At 45.4% G+C, this 18,631-nt stretch overlaps 1 protein-coding gene across 2 annotated transcripts in view; it reads left to right on the top strand.

Moving 5' to 3' along the window:
• PDILT (protein disulfide isomerase like, testis expressed) overlaps positions 1–13,485 on the top strand; it is a 46,875-nt gene extending 33,390 nt beyond the window's left edge. For both annotated transcript variants that reach the window (XM_008956003.4, XM_063598477.1), the window contains 5 exons: positions 1,812–2,009; positions 5,905–6,025; positions 8,838–9,016; positions 10,792–10,881; positions 11,882–13,485. In XM_008956003.4, the coding sequence (XP_008954251.4) occupies positions 1,812–2,009; positions 5,905–6,025; positions 8,838–9,016; positions 10,792–10,881; positions 11,882–12,130 (837 nt within the window). In that variant the 3' untranslated portion in view covers positions 12,131–13,485. The remainder of the gene's footprint in view (positions 1–1,811; positions 2,010–5,904; positions 6,026–8,837; positions 9,017–10,791; positions 10,882–11,881) is intronic.
• Positions 13,486–18,631: the final 5,146 nt, after the last annotated feature.

Here is an 18,631-nt window from a genome sequence, read left to right as displayed (position 1 = left end):
TATTGAAAGTACACAAGGATGGTTTTAATATGTTTGCTGTGTTTTTCAATTTCCCTGGCACCTAGAAGAGGAGCACACAGTGAGGCCTTTAATCTTCTGATGAATGAATGAACTGCAAGTATCTGACCCTAGGTGGCTGCAGTGGCCTCTAACTCATCTCCCTGCTTCCACTTTTGCTTCTTCTCTGCAACCAGAATGACCTTCTCAAAATTATTATCATGTCACTTTCTAGCTTACCATCCTTCAGTGGCCCACCATTATATTCAGACTAAACCCAAGCTCCTTACTGGACCTCTGACCTCATCTTCGACAGTCTCTGACCTTTTCTCCTTTGTCTCTCTCCCTCATGGTGCTGAAGCTGTTACTGGAAAGGGGTCCCGATCCAGACCCTAAGAGAGGGTTCTTGGATCTCGTGTAAGAAAGAATTCAGAGCCAGTCTGTAAAGTGAAAGCAAGTTTATTAGGAAAGTACAGGAATAAAAGAATGGGTACTCCATAGACAGAGCAGCCCCGAGGGCGGCTGGTTGCCATTTTTATGGTTATTTCTTGATTATATGCTAAACAAGGAGTGGATTATTCATGCTTCCCCTTTTTAGACCATATAGTGTAACTTCCTGACATTGCCATGGCATTCGTAAACTGTCGTGGTGCTGGTGGGAGTGTAGCAGTGAGGATGCCCAGAGGTCACTCTCGTCACCATCTCGGTTTTGGTGGGTTTGGGCTGGCTTCTTTACTACAACCTGTTTTATCAGCAAGGTCTTTATGACCTGTATCTTGTGCCGACCTCCTATCTCATTCTGTGACTAAGAATACCTAAATCATCTGGGAAAGGAGCCCCGTAGGTCTCAGCCTCATTTTACCCAGCCTGTATTCAAGATGAAGTTGCTCTGGTTTAAACACCTCTGACAAAGCCACACTGACCTTTCTTTTCTATTCCCAGAACACTCTAAGCTCTCTAGGTGTTTGTTTTGTCTTCAGGCCTTTGCACTGGCAGTTTCCACCACCCGGAATACTGTTCCATGACTTGTTACTATCAACTATGTCCCAGCTGAAATGTGACCTCCTCAGGTTCTCCTCTTGACCACCCTACCTAATCCTGAGCCCCTACCTTACCCCATCGGGGCAGCTACTCTCTATCACATTGCCCTGTTTTATTGTCTAACTGGCACTCATTGCTGTTTGGCTTTGTAAGCTCATTCACTCATTTGTTGCCTGTCTTCTCCACTAGAACATAAACTCCTTGAGGGCAGGGATTTTGTCTGCTTTGGGCAGGGTTGTGTCCTCAGTGCTGAGTAAAATGGCTCACACATAGTAGACACTCCATGAATGTTTGTTTAATGAATGAGTGAATGAAGTCATGAATTTCCTTGATAGAATAATTTTGACTAATAATTATTCAAATAAAAAATAATAAGAATTGTCATGTATTGAACACTTTCTACCAGCCAGTCCCTGAACTAAGCCTTTCCATACATTGTCCTGTTTAATTCTCACAGCAACCCTATGATAGGCACTATGATAATCATTTTACAGATCAGGAAACTGATGAAACAGTTTGAAACAGAATGAAAGCTCAGGACTTCCTGACCTCCTGAAACTGTGTGGATGGAGCACAGCACAAGGAGGCTGAAGCCAGGCTGGTGGCTACTGCCTGCCATGCATTTCGGTGCAGAGCTGCACCTGCCTTTGTTACATTTTGCAGAGGTGCTCCACAGACCCCACCATGTGCATCCCCTTAGTCCACAGCCTTTCAGCAGTTTTTCTCCACTGGCAAAGGATCCAGAGAGACAAGGGTTTTGTTTTCTTTGGCAGATCCTTTTCATCCTTGTGGATGCAGACAAACCCAGAAATGGACGTGTCTTCAAGTACTTCCGGGTCACAGAGGTCGATATCCCATCCGTCCAAATCCTAAACTTGAGCTCTGACGCCAGGTACAAAATGCCTTCAGATGACATAACCTACGAAAGCCTCAAGAAATTTGGCCGCAGCTTCCTGAGTAAAAATGCCACAGTAGGTTTTTTCTTGGACAAGGTTTATCCAGAACCTCAAAATCATCTCCTTCTCATAATTCTGTTGGCCTTGATAATTCTCCTCACCTGTATGTGGAGGCAGAATAAAGATCAACTTTGTGGCTCAATGGGGGGAAATCCCCCATCTCCCCACCTCAAATCTATCCAACTTCTGACCTATCCCAAGCCTTTAATTCCTCCACTTATTCTTAGTTGTAAAGTGGAGGCATTTCCTTTGCAGGAATTCACAATAGAAATGCAGGCACTCAGTAGTGTTAACTTGCACTCTGAAAGGAGGCTCTTCTTCTCCTATCACCTCCAATGTGAAAGATCTACTTGGTCCAAGAGTAGATGCTTGCTTTGAGGAGGAGAAGGGGGATGGAGCCACAGGGCAATCAGGATGTAGCCTTAAAAGCTTTAGGGATCTTTTGGTTGGATGGGGTTAGAAGGGGCCTAGTCTATTTCGCTGACAGGAAGGAGAGGCTGCAGAAACACATGGAACACATAGTCACCCACTGTCTATGTCTCCACAGCTACTCTGCTGAGTAAGGTAACCATATTATTAATTTTCCAAATTGGGACATTATGGGAGTAAAGGATTCTGGAATGGGCCAGGTGCGGTGGTTCATGCCTGTAATCCCAGCACTTTGCAAGGTTGAGGCGAGAGGATCACTTGAGCCCAGGAGTTCGAGGCCATACCAAGATCACATCTTGACAAAAAATTTAAAAATTAGCCAGGTGTGGTGGTGTGCATCTGTAGTCTCAGCTACTTAGGAGGCTGAGGCAGGAGCATTGCTTGAGCCTAGAGATCAAGGCTACAGTGAGCTACGATCACACCACTGCACTCCAGCCTGGGCCACAGAGGAAGACCCTGTCCACCACCACCCCCCCAAAAAAAGTCTGGAACAATAGAAGTAAATCGAGACTCCAGACAAACCCAAATGATGGTCCCCTTACCTGAGTCTTCTACAGCCTTTTGTCCATTCTCCCAGAGACACAGCTGCCCCTGTAGCCTTTTCTGTGGAAGCTGTCTCCTGTGCACAGCATTTTCATGGGCTGAGCGGTGAGGCTGCTGTCCTTCTTTCCAATTCCAACCCATTTTCCTTCTTTCATCTTCAGAAACCCCAGATGCCTTGGATCCCATGCTTTTTGACCCTGTGCTCCCACCTCCTTGTTGCTGTCCTCTGACTATCTGCCTTCACTCTCTGAGGACTTAGGCTCCTGATGGCAGCCTTTCCCTAGCCCCAACTCTGCTGTCATTTCCAGAGATGTCAGTGTCTACGACCCTGGTCTCTATTCTCCAATAGCTGATGTGTCCATGCCATGTCAGCTCCCTGCTCCCATGCCCACAACCCGGAGATTGCAGTACCTCCCAATGCCTGATTTTTCCCTCCAGGACACACGTGGCTACGATTCCTCATCCTTCTCATTGCCCTCACCCTCCTGATTCCATTTCTCTTTAGTGCCCCCTCTGTGAACTTGCATTCCATCATTCATTGCTCTGATGATGATTCCCTTACCTCCTTTATCCCCTCCATCTTCCACCTCCTGTATACCCCATAGTACTCACCAGGCAAGTTCCAACTCTGGTTGAACCCCCTTAACTTCCCTGCTTCCAGACCAACATCACCACGAGGGTGACTGGCTTCATGGCATTGCAAACCAGGCTCCCATGGACTCTGAAAAATGTCCTGGCATCCATATGGAAATTTCAGTTAGTGTGTTCATTTTTAAATCTCAGAGTCTCTCTCTCCTCATATCCCATTCCCACTCACTCTCAGCCGAGTACTGTACCCCTAGATCACTAAGAAAATAGATGTCTTCACAGTGGGGGCCTCCTCACTTTCCATTACCACATCTAAAATCCTACCTATCCTCTCTCTCTTCCTTGCAGTTAGATCTGAGGTGGTGTCTGTCTCCCTCGCAAAGGCCAACATGTCTTCTTATGCTGTTAGAGCAGAGATGGGCATCCTCTACAAGATCTATGAGATCCACCTGATCTGAGCCATTCCCAATTCCCCACAATTGTCACCATTTTCTATCTCCCATGCCCCATGGCCACCCCATGTGTGCTCCCACTGAAAGAATCTTTAAGTGCTTTCCAGAGGCTAGAGCGGGTGTGGTGAGGGAGGACACTGTGGAAGAAGAGGCTGTGAGCCAGACAGAGGCTGCACAGCAAGGGTCAACATGGTAAAACCCCGTCTCTACTAAAAATACAAAACATTAGCCGGGTGTGATGGCACGCACCTGTAGTCCCAGCTACTCAGGAGGCTGAGGCAGGAGAATCGCTTCAACCCGGGAGGTGGAGGTTGCAGTGAGCCCAGATCCCACCACTGCATTCCAGCCTGGGTGACAGAGTGAGACTCTGTCTCAAAAGGAAAGAAAGAAAGAAAGAAAGAAAGAAAGAAAGAAAGAAAGAAAGAAAGAAAGAAAGAAAGAAAGAAGAAAGAGAGAGAGAGAAAGAAAGGAAGGAAGGAAGGAAGGAAGGAAGGAAGGAAAGAATTTGGTTTCCTAAGAGCAATGAGAGAAGCCAGATTTGCATGGTAGAAATAGAGCCCTGCTTATAGAGAATAAAGGTGTGGGAGGATTGGGAGGAGACGGGGGGAGAACATCTGGAGGCTCTTCTGGCAATCAAGATGAGAGATGGAGGCTACCTGGATTTGGTAAGTAACCACACAGATGGAGAAAATGATGTGGATTCAGGAGACATTCAGGAGGCAATGGTTGTAGATAAAAAATATGTTTTGAGGTTTCCAACACTTACTTCAAAAAGAAGCGAAAGCTGAGCTCATTTTTTGTTCATTCAGTTGCAAAACATTTATTGAGGATCTACTATGTACCAGGCAGTGGATGCTCAATGGCGAGGAAAGAAAAATCTCTTATGACATTCCATCTATTATGGTAGAGACACATTAATCAAATAATTAGAAAAATAAATATAAATAGTAAACATGAATAAGTGATACAAGAAAAAGTGCTGAGCATTATGAGAATTTATGGCAGCAAGTCCTCATCTAGATGCGGGGAGGGTCAAGGAAGTCCTCCCTTGGGTCATTCTGAGGCATACGTTTTGAGTTACCCAGATGAAGAAGGGAGAGTAGGAATCAGGAGTGGGGAGGCCTGTCAGCCAGAGGGAACAGCATTAACAAAGGCCTGAGCTGGGAGGAAGGTTGGCCATTTGGATAAGCTGAAGACCAACATGGCTGAGGAAAGAAAAGAGAGGATTTCCTTTATTGTAGGAACCAATCAAAGTGTGATCAAGGTTTTATAGGTCATGCAAATGGTCTTGATCTTGATTCTTAGAGTAATTGAGGACAACTAATTTTTTTTTTTTTTTTTTTTTTTTGGAGACAAAATCTTGCTCTGTCAACCAGCCTGGCATGCAGTAGCACAATCTCTGCTCACTGCAACCTCCGCCTTCTGGGTTCAAGCAATTCTCTTGCCTCAGCCTCCTGAGTAGCTGGGATTACAGGTGCATGCCACCATACCCAGCTAATATTTGTACTTTTTCTTTTTTTTAGTAGGACGAGGTTTCACCATGTTGGCCAGGCTGGTCTCGAACTCCTGACTTCATGATCCACCCGCCTCGGCCTCCCAAAGTGCTGCGATTACAGGCGTGAGCCACCGCGCCCGGCTTAAATCTTCTTTTTATAAAATCTGAGAATCCATCCAAGTTTGAAGCTTTGTCTGCTCCTCAGTCCCCTGACCCCAAATTGCCCTGAACCATCCAGGGTTGACATCAAGCTCATGATCCATCTCAGTATTTCAAACCCTTTCCTAAGCCTCTTGTGAAAAAAACACGAGAAAACCTTTAGTGGTTTCCAATCAGGGTGGGGAGCCCCACAACTTCGAGACCCTTTATGAAGACTCTTAGGCCTCTCAAATGTGCTTCCTAGAAACATCAATCCAGTGAAGAGATTCCAAAATACTGGGACCAGGGACTGGTTAAGCAGCTCGTGGGGAAGAACTTCAACATAGTCGTCTTTGACAAAGAAAAGGACGTGTTTGTGATGTTCTGTAAGTACCTCCAAGAGGGGTTCTGAGGCAACGGGTGCCAAAATTATGTTTCAAGTGTTTCTCCTGAATTGTTGGGCACTGAAATCTCTAAAACCCATCAATGCACCATGCCAAGGATGGTCTTCAGATACCCAAAGACTCAAGGTGCTATCAGGAACAATGCAACTCTTTCCCCCAGAAATGTAATTATTGGAATGTATGCAATGCCTTCCACATAACCCAGGCCTATAGCTGTTTGTAAAAACAATAATGCTCATGGCTGACAATGTTTTCTTGGATGCTGTAGTATATTGGGCTTTATTCTAAGCCATTGCATACATTATCTCATTTAATCCTAACGACATCCTTTTGAAAGTAGCTACTTTTATTGCTCAGACTTTGCAGATGACTAAATAGGGTCTCAGGGAGGAGAAGACATTTTTCCATTATCTTGCAGTCAGTAAGTGCTGGAACTGGGATTTGAACTTAGACATCTGACTTCAGCACCTACACTCCTAACTGCTGTACAGGATTTCTTTGCTTCTGGCTTTAGATGACTTATCAAATGGCCCATAGGAGGTGGGGACCCCAATCCTCCATGTACAGTACTTAGCACAGCGTCTAGCATATTGTAAGCACTTGATAAGTGACAATTGCTACTGCTGTTGTTATTCCTATTATTATAATTACTTCCAGGGCTTATTTAAGGACTATTGCCCTTTTCCCATTGTTTCTGATTTGCACGTGGGAGACAAAGCCAGAGATGTGCTCTCCCACCCTGAGACACAGAGAAAGGTGATACTGAAGTTCCTTCAGACATTTCTTTTATTTTAACATTTAATGAGCCCTTACAATGAGTCAAGCGTGAGTTTGCTGTTGACACACCTGCTCTAATGAGCTGTGTAACAAGTTTGTGAGGAAGGTATGGTGGTTTTCCCCATGTCACAGATCAGGGAACCCCACCTCAGAGAGGTTAATGATCTTACCCTAGGTCACACAGTAAGTAGCAAGACAAGAAGTTTAACACAAGCTCTGGTGCTATTACTTTCTGGAGGGTAAGACAAGGGCTACACTGCATCATGCAGGCCTTTTACAATCACTCTGAAAGGGACTCTTATTCACAGAGTGAGGCGCTTAAAGTCTGTGGCTGAATCACCAAGATCCGCTGCCTTTCAGTGAGAGGCTAGATGCAGCTGTTCTGTACTTACGTCACACCCAGAGTTGTAAGACTGTCCATTTCATTTTGATAAAAGGCAAAAGCAGCTTCATTTTCTTGGAAGTAGGGCCACGGGATTGGCCCCCTGGGGCTGCAGCCATTATGCCCCCTCCTGCTCTGACCCAGGACCCGCTGAGTGTAGGGGGTGCTGCCAGAGATGCTGCAGGCAGGGGGGATGGCCATGGAGACACTTGGCTTGTAAATGGGGTATGATCATCCAAAAGTGGCGTGTCTGGGGTCTTTTGAGGCCATTTCTCTTACAGAGCCAGAAACTGAGCTTTGAGCTCTAGTAGAAGGAAAGCAGGTAAGATTTTCTTTCCCTTGGGTTGGAGCTGGTCTCTGGTTTCCAGAGGCCCAGGAGCCTGGACCACACTCAAAGACCAAAGAACTGTCCACAAGAAAGTTCAGTGTCCCCTGTCCAAGAGTAATTATACCTGTCACACTTCTTGGGGATGTTCTCCTCCTCTGAATTATATATGTATAATGACATGACATGTAATTACCTATAAATGACATGACATAACATAACATAATATCTATATGTTATGTTATATTAATGCCTACCTGTGGTATAGTGGTCACAGGTCAAAGCAGCCTGTCTTTAAACCCCACTTCTTCTGCTTAATTACTCTGGTCTGAAAAGTGCAATTACTGCATAGCTTTGGGCAAGTTCCCAAACCTCTATTGTGAAAACCCCCCTGTGCTGCAACACATATGCACACACACACACACACACACACATACACAAAAACACACACACACTTTTTGGAAGAACATTAAAGTCATCTAACGTAAATATTGTTCTTGGCTTTCTTCTTCTACTAGAATGGAACACTATGTTAAAAGAAAGGAATTTGAAAAAAAGAAAAAAAGCAAGCTGGGCACAGTGGCACAAGCCTGTAGTCCCAGCAACTCAGGAAGCTGAGATGGAAGGATCTCTTGAGCCCAGGAGTTTAAGTTTAAGCTTAACCTGGGCAACATAGCAAGACCTTGCCTCTAAAAAGCAAAACAAAAAAATAGAAGAAAACATGAACACACTAAAAGTGTTAGTATTTAGGTGGAAGAGGGCTAAGCTATTTTTTTCTTTTTGTTTTCTTTTTCTTTTTCTTTCTTTCTTTTTTTTTTTTTGAGGTGGAGTCTCTCTCTGTCACCCAGACTCGAGTGCAGTGGCGCAATCTCGGCTCATTGCAACCTCCACCTCCCGGGTTCAAGCAATTCTCCTACCTCAGCCTACCGAGTAGCTGGGATTACAGGTGCACGCCATCATGCTCGGCTAATTTTTGCATTTTTAGTAGAGATGGGATTTCACCATGTTGGTCAGGCTGATCTCGAACTCCTGACCTTGTGATCCACCCGCCTCAGCCTCCCAAAGTGCTGGGATTACAGGTGTGAGCCACTGCACCCAGCCAAAACTATTTTTTTTCTAATTTATCGAATAACAATTGGGAACTATTGCTGAAATGTAAAAATAATCTAATATATGATTAAAAGAAGGAGGGAGTGCAATTGGCAAAACAGCAGGACCACAAGTGGAACACAGCGATTCCATGTGTAGGGTGGCGCCAGCTTTCTGGATCTTCATCAATGTGAGCCTGAGCCATGGACCTTCTCTTCCAGATGCACCCTGGTCTAAAAAGTGCAAGATGCTGTTCCCACTGTTGGAGGAATTGGGCAGAAAGTATCAAAACCACTCCACAATTATCATTGCCAAGATCGATGTCACAGCAAATGACATTCAGCTGATGTACCTGGACCGGTACCCATTCTTCAGGCTGTTCCCCAGCGACTCTCAACAAGTGAGGGGCTCTTGGGATGCACATAGCTGAAAACAATGTTATGTTATTATCAGGGACTCAGTTTCTCCCTACCTCCAGCTGCGCTTTCTACCAAACCAGTTTTATTCTCAGCTGTAGCCACTATCCATCCTCTCACATTCAAGTTCAAAGATTATTTTCCAGTAGTTTGCACCAAAGTCCTGAGACTCACTATCATTGGGTGTAGCTTGCATATCCCTGACCCAACCACTGTGGCCAAGTGGATGTGGGTGTTTTGATGGGCAGGCCTAGTTTTATATGGTTCCTAGTTTTATATGGGGCTGAGCTCTGCCCTAACTATATGAAATAAGGTGGGAGGAATCTCCATGAGAATATTGGACGTGGGGTATTACCAGGTGAAGGCAAAAATACATGCTAGAGACAAACAATGTCATTTCCACCTTGGGATTACAGTCATCGGCCATAACCAGTGTTGATACAACCCACACTCCATGCCATGTCCATGCATGGGAAAGAGCATCAGTCAAAGAAATGTGAGCCCAGGTTCCTGCTCCTTAGAAGAGTATGGATGAATGCAATTGAAATCAAGGGGGAGGAAGAGCTTCTGGAGGGCAGATATGGCTGCAAGTCTCCATGCAGACCCAGGACTCTGCAGAATGGTGGGGACTTAAATCAGGTTAGAGGAGGGACTGTGTACTACAGGTAGGAAGTGTGGTCTGAACAAAGAGGTGGGCAGAAGGGTGACCCCAGCACTGTGGCAAGATTCCACTGTGACCCACTCTTTGCTCAGTCTGCACTGCAGAGGATGCATGTCGGGGAGTTGTGTTACTGAGGCTGGGCTGAGAGGATGAGGCTAAGGTAGTAATCTCAAATTATCTGAAAAGAAGCTTAGGCGACCTGTGGGCATTAAGCAGCTTCTGAACTTTCCTAAAGAGGAAAGGGGGTCGGGCGTGGTGTCTCAACGCGTGTAATCTCATTATGTTGGGAGCCTGAGGCAGTTGGATCACGAGGTCAAGAGATCCAGACCATCCTGGCCAACATGGTGAAACCCCGTCTCTACTGAAAATATAAAATTAGCCGGGCGTGGTGGCGCATGCCTGTAGTCCCAGCTACTCAGGAGACTGAGGCAGGGGAATCGCTTGAACCTGGGAGGCAGAGGTTGCAGTGAGCTGAGATCGCGCCACTGCACTCCAGGATGGCGACAGAGCAAGATTCCATATCAAAAAAAAAAAAAAAAGAGGAAAGGGAACTTGTGATAATGGAGCACTGACCATGTACCAGATGCTTCTGAAAAGAACTATTCTTCCTCTTATTATTGTTGCTATGATAGTAATAATATAATAATAATAATAATAATAATAATAATAATAACAAACGCCTATCGTGCTCATCATGAACCAGGCGCTGTTTTCAATACTTCACATACATTACCTCATTTAATCCTTATAACAACCCTACAAGGTAGGTACTATTTTGTCTCCATATTAGAGATAGGAAAAGTGAGTCAGAGAAATTAAATAAGCAGACCACACTGCAGTAATGCAGCCAAAGTTTAAGGCTTTGCTGTGTGGTTTTACAGTCCATGCTTTGATCCACTACATAACAACCCTATGTCAGAGGCATTTTTATTATCCTTCCCTTGGAGCCATGGCACTGGAGGTTAACAGAGGTTAGAGAACCTGCATAACATACCCGGGGTTGTTAGGAATTTGACCCTGGGTTTACCTAGGTAGCAATCCTCCAGCATCTCTGCGGGAAGAGGATCCCATCCTGACCCTGTTCCATTTTCGTCCTAGGCTGTCCTGTATAAGGGAGAACACACCCTGAAGGGCTTCTCTGACTTCCTGGAAAGCCACGTCAAAACTAAGATGGAGGATGAGGATGAGGTAAGGGGCAACAGAAACACTCCGGATTATTCTGTCCCACACAGAATCCCTAGGAACTTAATGGACAACAAAAGAGTATGGCTGGAGTTCCATAATCTTGGGAGATGGTTGAGGATGGATGGAGAAGCATCCAGGTTGGGTGACTCTACTAGTCACCTTTATTTCAAAGGCACTTACTATGGGAAGCAGAAATGGCAAACTTTAGAAACATCTAGAAAGACCAAGGCTCTGAGGTAACACACAGCTCCTTGCCTTGGGCCGCTCCCCTGGGACTGACCAGATGTCTTGGTGGGATTCTGCCCTCTGGCATTACTCTCCTGATGCATAGGACCACAGTCCCCTTTCTCCCCTAGCCATGCCTCAGTGAGGCCCTCTGCTGGACGGTGCCCTCTGTATTAATTAAGACTTCCACTGGAAATTTCAGACACTACTCTTTGCTTTAAGCAACAATGGGAATTTATCCCATATAACTGGTAGAACATCAGGTGTGGGTGGATCCGGAACCCAGACTTGCTTTCTGTCTTCCCATCTCTGTTTTCCTCTATGTTGGTTTCATTCTCAAGTAGTCATTTCCCCACAGAAGTTCAAAGATTACACCACAGCTCCAAACTAACATCCTCCCAGTTTAGAAAGCAAGCATCTACTTCTTAGATGTCCCAGAAAATGTCCTGGACAGAGATCTCATTAGCTAAGACTGGTCACCTGTCCAGTCCTGGAGCTAGTGGGGCAGGAGCCACATCTATAGACTTAGAACCTTTCGTTCCCCAAAAGGTCCTCTTACCTGAAGGGTGAAACCACAGCTGGGCACTTTACCACTGAAACCAAACGGATCTTTAGCATCTGTGAAAACCCTGCAGTCCAAAGACTGATTCTCTCTGGGCACTTTCAGAAAAAGTAGACTTGACTGTTACAACCACAATGATCACATATTTCTTGCCTCTTTATTTCTTTCTCCCTTTCTTCCCTCCCTCCCTTCTTCCTTCCACCTTTGCTTTCATAGCTGTTGTCTGTTGAGCAAAATGAAGTGATAGAAGAGGAAGTGTTAGCTGAGGAAAAGGAGGTGCCTATGATGAAGAAAGAGTTACCTGAACAGCAGTCGCCTGAGCTGGAGAACATGACCAAGTATGTATCCAAGCTGGAAGAGCCCGCTGGGAAGAAGAAAACATCTAAGGAGGTGGTGGTGGTGGTGGCTAAGCCAAAGGGACCTCCAGTGCAAAAGAAGAAACCAAAAGTCAAGGAAGAACTTTAGCTTCTCCAATACCAGGAAAAAAGATGCTCATTTTCCAGATCCTGGCATTATTTTCTGAATGGATTGATTCCAATAAAAGCATATATCATTGTGGTAGGGTAGGTGGGGCAGGGGTAGGGGTGGATAATAAAGCCTCTGAGTGTCCTTGGCTCTGTTTTACTCATGACCTCTTTTTCCTGGTTGGTGCAGTCTTAGAAGAACTGTTTGACCTAGAATTCAGACAGGACTGCAAGGGAAGCCACAGTAGCAACATTCAATGAGTGTGTGCAACATGCTCGGCATTCATCTAGTTCTCACACCATCACTGAGCTGGGGTTCCTTATCCCCATTTTATAGATGGGAAAAACTGAGTCACAGAGAGGTTAAGCAACAAGTCAGGATCACACAGGTAGAAAGCTGTTGAGATGCAACGAATCCCAGGCAATCACACTCCAAAGACTGTGCATTTAACCACTATGCTACCATCTCCTACCAGGTTAGGTGTCCCCAGAGTTTGGCTGTCTTTCAAATAAGGTGGATTGATTGGCTTACACTGCATTTGGGCACAGTAAGAAAACGATCAAATCCCAAACCTGTCCTCAGACTTTCACATCTCAGTAAGTGGCCCGTTCACTCAAGCAATCACTCCAGAATCATCAACAACTGACTTTTTCTTTCTTCCTTTTTTCTTTCTTTTTTTTTTTTTTTGGAGACAGGGACTCGCTCTGTCACCCAGGCTACCCTATCCAGCCACCCACCTACCCTACCACAATGATATATGCTTTTATTGGAATCAATCCACTCAGTGCAGTGGCATGAACATGGCTCACTGCAGCCTCAACCCCCTAGGCTCAAATGATCCCTCCGTCTCAGCCCCGCAAGTAGCTGGGACTGCAGGCACGCACTACCATGCCCAGCTAATTTCTGTGTATTTTTGGAGAGATGGGGTTTCGCCATGTTGCACAGGCTGGTCTTGAACTCCTGAGCTCAGGCAATGCACCTGCCTTGACCTCCGAAAATGCTGGGTTCAACTGCCTTCTTTTACTATCATAAAAGTAGCTTATCCATCCATGTGATTCTACCCACTTCCCTTCATCTCCACTGACTGTCACCCGCCATTTCTCAGCTGAAGTCTCCTAACCGGTCTTTTTGCTGCCCCTCTGTGCCTCCCTCCCAACCCCCATCCCAAACCCCTCCATATTCCATACAACCACTGAGGCTATCTTTTAAAAACCCATAGCCTTAAGCGCTTGCAACATCACCTTGTCTAATTCTGTAATGCAGAACGGATCGCTGACCCGTATGGGTAGGTGTCCTGTCAGGAACCCGGCGGCACAGCAGGAGGTGAGTGGCGGGTGAGTGAGCATTACCGCCAGAGCTCCACCTGGGTATTAGATTCTCATAGGAGCCCAAACCCTACTGTGAACTGGGATATGAGGGATCTAGGTTGCCGGCTCCTTATGAGAATCTAATGCCTGATGATCTGGCATTAGATCTGTGTCATTGAACAGGTTCATCCCATTTCTTATTTCCTAGTTTCATACCATTTCCCTCCTGACCCCCCACGACACCCTCCTACCCCCTCCACCTTCCCACCCCCATCCCTGGAAAAATTGTCTTCCAGGAAACCGGTCCCTGATGCCAAAAAGATTAGGGACTGCTGCTGTAATGGCATCTTTATTGCTTTTAGAATAAAATCTAGTCTGCCTACCATGCCTTCAACACCTTGAAAGGTCTGGCCCCACAGATCTCCTCCTCTCCCTCTCCCCCTCACATTCTAGACCCCAGCCACACTTCCTGTCTACTCTATGAACAAGCCAAATTCACTCTCTCCTCATGTTCCCTCTGCCTAAATGCACTCCCTTCAAAATACATTTCCCCCAGTTCCTCACATAGCCATGTTCTTTTCTTGGTTCAAATCTCAGCTCACCTGTCACCACCTCCAAAAGGCATTCCTGGAGACCAATAATTGAAAGCATCTTATTTTGTTGTGCAATGATATATTGCCTGATTCTCCAATTAATATGTAAGCTCCACGAAAGTAGATATATCTGTTGTTTTTTTTTCTTGCCGTATTCCCTTTGCCTAGAACTCTGCTTGGCACATAGTAGATGCTCAATAAATGCTCATGGATCAATCAAATATTCCATTTTAGGTGAGAAATACATAATTTCATAGTCATCCCAAAAGGCAGAGGTGCTGACAGTGTTGTCCCCAGATCCAAACTGGAATCTGTATTCGTTCCCTATTTTTGATCTGACAAATTAACACTTAGTGGCTTAAAACAACACAAACTTACTCTCTTAGAGTTCTGGAGGCTAGAAATTAGAAATCAATTCCACTGGACTAAATTCACGAGTTAGTCCCTTTTGGATGAATTCCCTGCTATGCCTTTTCTAGCTTCTGGGAGGCCCCTGCATTCCTTGGTTTATGGTTCTGTCCTAGAATCACTCTGACTTTTCATTTCATCCTTACACCTACTTCCTCTGACTCCTCCTGCATCACTTTTATAGGCACCGCTGTGATTGCATCCAGCCTGCCCAGACAACCTCTCCATCTCAGGATCTGTAATCACACTGCACAGTCCCTTTTGCCATAAAAGGCAACACACACAGGTTTGGGGATTCAGAGGTGAACGTATTTGGGGGTCATTATTCAGCCTACCACAGATTTAACTCATGGATTTGTGTCATTCATTTCAGCCAGGCCTTCTCTTGAGAAAAGAAGGGCAGCATTCTTTTAGAAATTGAGGTCTCTAGAAACCACCTGGGTCTCTCCACTCCTCACCTGTCATGTAAGGCAAAGGCTATTTGTGCTTTCTCATACCTCCAGAGACAGCTCCCATGCCCCTCACCCTGAACCTGGCCTGTCCACAACCAGAGGAAGCAGGGAACAGCCTGCGGCTCTGGAACTCACCTGAGCCGAATTCCCCAACAGGAGCAGGTGTTAGTATTCAGGACACGGTGTAAGGCTCACCTGCCTCGGCCTTGAGGTCATGTGGCTGCCAGTTGAAGGAGGGTTACGGGGGGCTGCCTAGACTAGATCATGTGGCATAGAGCCCCTGACAGGCCACGAGCCAGAGAATGGGTGTGCCACCTCCAGGTCCCCCAGGCATAACTGGAGCCTCAGGAGGTGTGTGCTCAGAGAGGTAGGTGGGACAGGTGATACCCCTCTTTTGGGGGATCTTCTCCCTTGGCTCATTTTTTGCCGCTTTCTGACACACACCAACCTCTCATTCTAATTTTTTGTGTTCTGTTTGATCAATTTTTCAAAACTCTCCACCCTTTAGTTTCACTCTTTCCAAAACTACCTAAAACCACTTATCCTTCTAAGACCCTGTCATGGCTGAGCATGGAATGTTCTGTAACCCAAGGAATGCAGGTAAATCTGAGTGAGATTTGAGTTTTAGTCTGGATTTAGCACTAGCTAGCTGTGTAATCTTGGGGGAGTTACTCCACCTCTCTGAACTTGTCTTCTTCCCTGTGACGTGGGTTGCTGTGTTTCATTGTTTGAGACAATGGAGGCAAAAGCACCGAGCACAGTGTCTGACCCAAGAGAAGTGCTCAGTGGGTGATTGTTCTCAGCATTATTAAGATCAAGTCTCCTACCCATGTTTGAAAGTTAAGAGAGAAAAGTGTTTCAGGCTGGTTGTGGTGGCTCATGTCTGTAATCCCAGCACTTTGGGAGGCCGAGGCAGGCAGATTACCTGAGGTCGGGAGTTCGAGACCAGCCTGGCCAATGTGTACTAAAAAAACACAAATTAGCTGGGCATGGTGGTGTGCACCTGTAATCCCAGCTACTCGGGAGGCTGAGGATTCAAGGATTCAAGAGAATCACTTGAACTTGGGAGGTGGAGGTTGCAGTGAGCCAAGACTGAGCCACTGCACTCCAACCTGGGCGACAGAGCAAGATTCCATTAAAAAAAAAAAAAAAGAAGAAGAAGAAAAAGAAAGAAAGAAAGAAGAGTGTTTCAAGAGGGAAGTGCTGAGAGATTAAGGTTCGTTCAAAAACAAATATTTATTGTGCACTGTCCTAGAGGTAAGATAAAGAGAAAAATATTGATTGAATTTGGTAACATGGATGTCTTTGGTGAACTTGATGAGCAACAGAGCAGAAAATTATGGCCACTGACAACTTGTTATACTCACAGATCCCAAGAGAAGGGGACACACCACACTGGGCAGAGGGGCTGAAGGGAGAGGAAGAGCTGCTGGGAAGTACCAGGGTCGGTCAGGAAGCAAAGAGAGCAAGGGAAAAGGCAGGAAAGAGCCTTTATTGTAGTTTCTGCAGGAAGGAATGGGAGAGGCAAGGTAAGCAGATTTAGGATTGGCTTAGTTTGAATAATTTCAGAGACCTCTGGGCCATAGGAGTTGTCTCTAGTTGTCTGGTACCTGGTCCCTTGGGGTGATCTAAAGCAGCAAGTAGTGACCCTAAGTGTAAAAGCCCCATAAAGGAGGCCAAGGGTTGGGGGTATGTGGTCTGGATTGATTGATTTGCAGTCGGAAAGGCACATTCACAGATAGGTTGTTTTTGATCTCTAGTAATTATTGAGCCCTGGGAGGGGCAGTCCCTCCATGATCAGTAAGGCCCCAAAATGTACAAGCACCAAATACAGAAACTAGAAAGCATGGTCATTACACTTATGAATAGATTCCAACCCAAACTCCCCATTTTCCTGCCCAAGTCTTTGTCAAGAAAACTCCAGAAGCCACCTGGGGTCACCATCTTTAATCCTTTGAAGACACCCATAATAAGGTTTAGACAAGGCCTCATGAAAAAGGTATAGGATAAAAACGACTAGTTCAGAAAAAAAAAAAGTAAATAAATGAAGAGATAACTTCCCTTTTCATCAAAGAATTGCAAAAATGAACAATAATGAGATCGTTTCCACTTATCCTTTTGGCAAAGATGAAAGCAAGTTACCAATGCTCAGAACTGGTGAGTAGTGTTGATGGGATTGTAAACCAGTTTTTAATAATTCTCTGGGGTGCTGTTTGGGAAGAGGAGTCAATATCCCTACAGCTGTGCTACCTCTTTGACCCAGAATTTCCACTCCTTGGACATAATCCTGAGGAGATGACAACACCAGTGCCAGTGGTTACCCTACCACTGAGTGGGACAGGATGGAGAAATGTCCTGAAAACAGCAATTCACAATAGCAAAGACTTGGAACCAACTCAAATGTCCATCAATGATAGACTGGATTAAGAAAATGTGGCACATATACACCGTGGAATACTATGCAGCCATAAAAAATATGAGTTCATGTCCTTTGTAGGGACATGGATGAAGATGGAAACCATCATTCTCAGCAAACTATCGCAAGGACAAAAAACCAAACACCGCATGTTCTCACTCATAGGTGGGAATTGAACAATGAGAACACTTGGACACAGGAAGGGGAATATCACACCCAGGGGCCTGTTGTGGGATGGGGGGAGGGGGGAGGGATAGCATTAGGAAATATACCTACTGTAAATGACAAGTTAATGGGTGCAGCACACCAACATGGCACATGTATACATATGTAACAAACCTGCACATTGTGCACTTGTACCCTAAAACTTAAAGTATAAAAAAAAAGATCAATGCAGTTATCATAGTGATATTTTCCTGCTCAGCCCAAGTTCACACATATTTTATTTTTCTCAACATGATGACAGCCACTCTCACACTGATTTTTGGAATGTCATGTATGTTGAACTGGGTCTGAAGACACGGTTTTAACTCAGGCTCTGTCATTTTCTACCTCAGTGATTGCACAACAGCAAAGCAGAATTTTCAGGACTTCCATGAATATAATCATTACTATACGACTTTACTTGCATCATCTCCTTTGCTTACTATTACTACTGTGGGAGATGGGTATTCTCATTTTATAGACAAGGAAATTGACCTCTGGACCTCAGGAAGGTTAAGAAATGAGCCCACTGCCACACAATAAACACCAGATAAAGGAGGCAGACTGACTCCAAAGTCAGTCTATTTAAGTGCAAAGTTATTTCGCCTCCAAAGGGACCTCCCAGTCATCAGACCTGATTCTTTGTTGTACAGAGTGGGTCAGGTCCAGTGATGTCTGAACTACCCTCTGGTTCTGACTTTCAGCCATTCTCAGCTCCTCTCTTGCTTGTGTCTGGATTCTAAGGCTGATCTCATGAGAATGGGTGCTTCAGAAGGGTGCCCTCTCCAAGACAGGTGCACCTCCCATCTGGGGCAGTGAATATCCCTTTTGTCCTTATGCAGCCTGGCTTCAGATACTGGCTTCTGCCTGGCTCCTTGGGCCCACCCTGCCCTTGTCAGTGACCAAGAAGAAGCCCAGCACCTTGGCACTGCTTTCCCAGTTAATTTCTAACTATGGAATCTCTTGCTGTTAGAAGGTGCGAAACAGTGACCTTGTATTTCCGGGCACAGGTGTGACCCCCCAATGTCAATCATTTGGGGTCTCTAGCTATTAGGAAAAAGAACAACAACAACCTCACAGCTTGGACAAGGCAAACATTATGCCAGGAGGAAAAAATATTC

This window comes from Pan paniscus, chromosome 18, assembly GCF_029289425.2.
Source record: "Pan paniscus chromosome 18, NHGRI_mPanPan1-v2.0_pri, whole genome shotgun sequence".
Classification (NCBI taxonomy): domain Eukaryota; kingdom Metazoa; phylum Chordata; class Mammalia; order Primates; family Hominidae; genus Pan; species Pan paniscus.
Note: the sequence above shows the minus strand (reverse complement) of the source record. Positions and strands in the feature narration are given on the sequence as shown.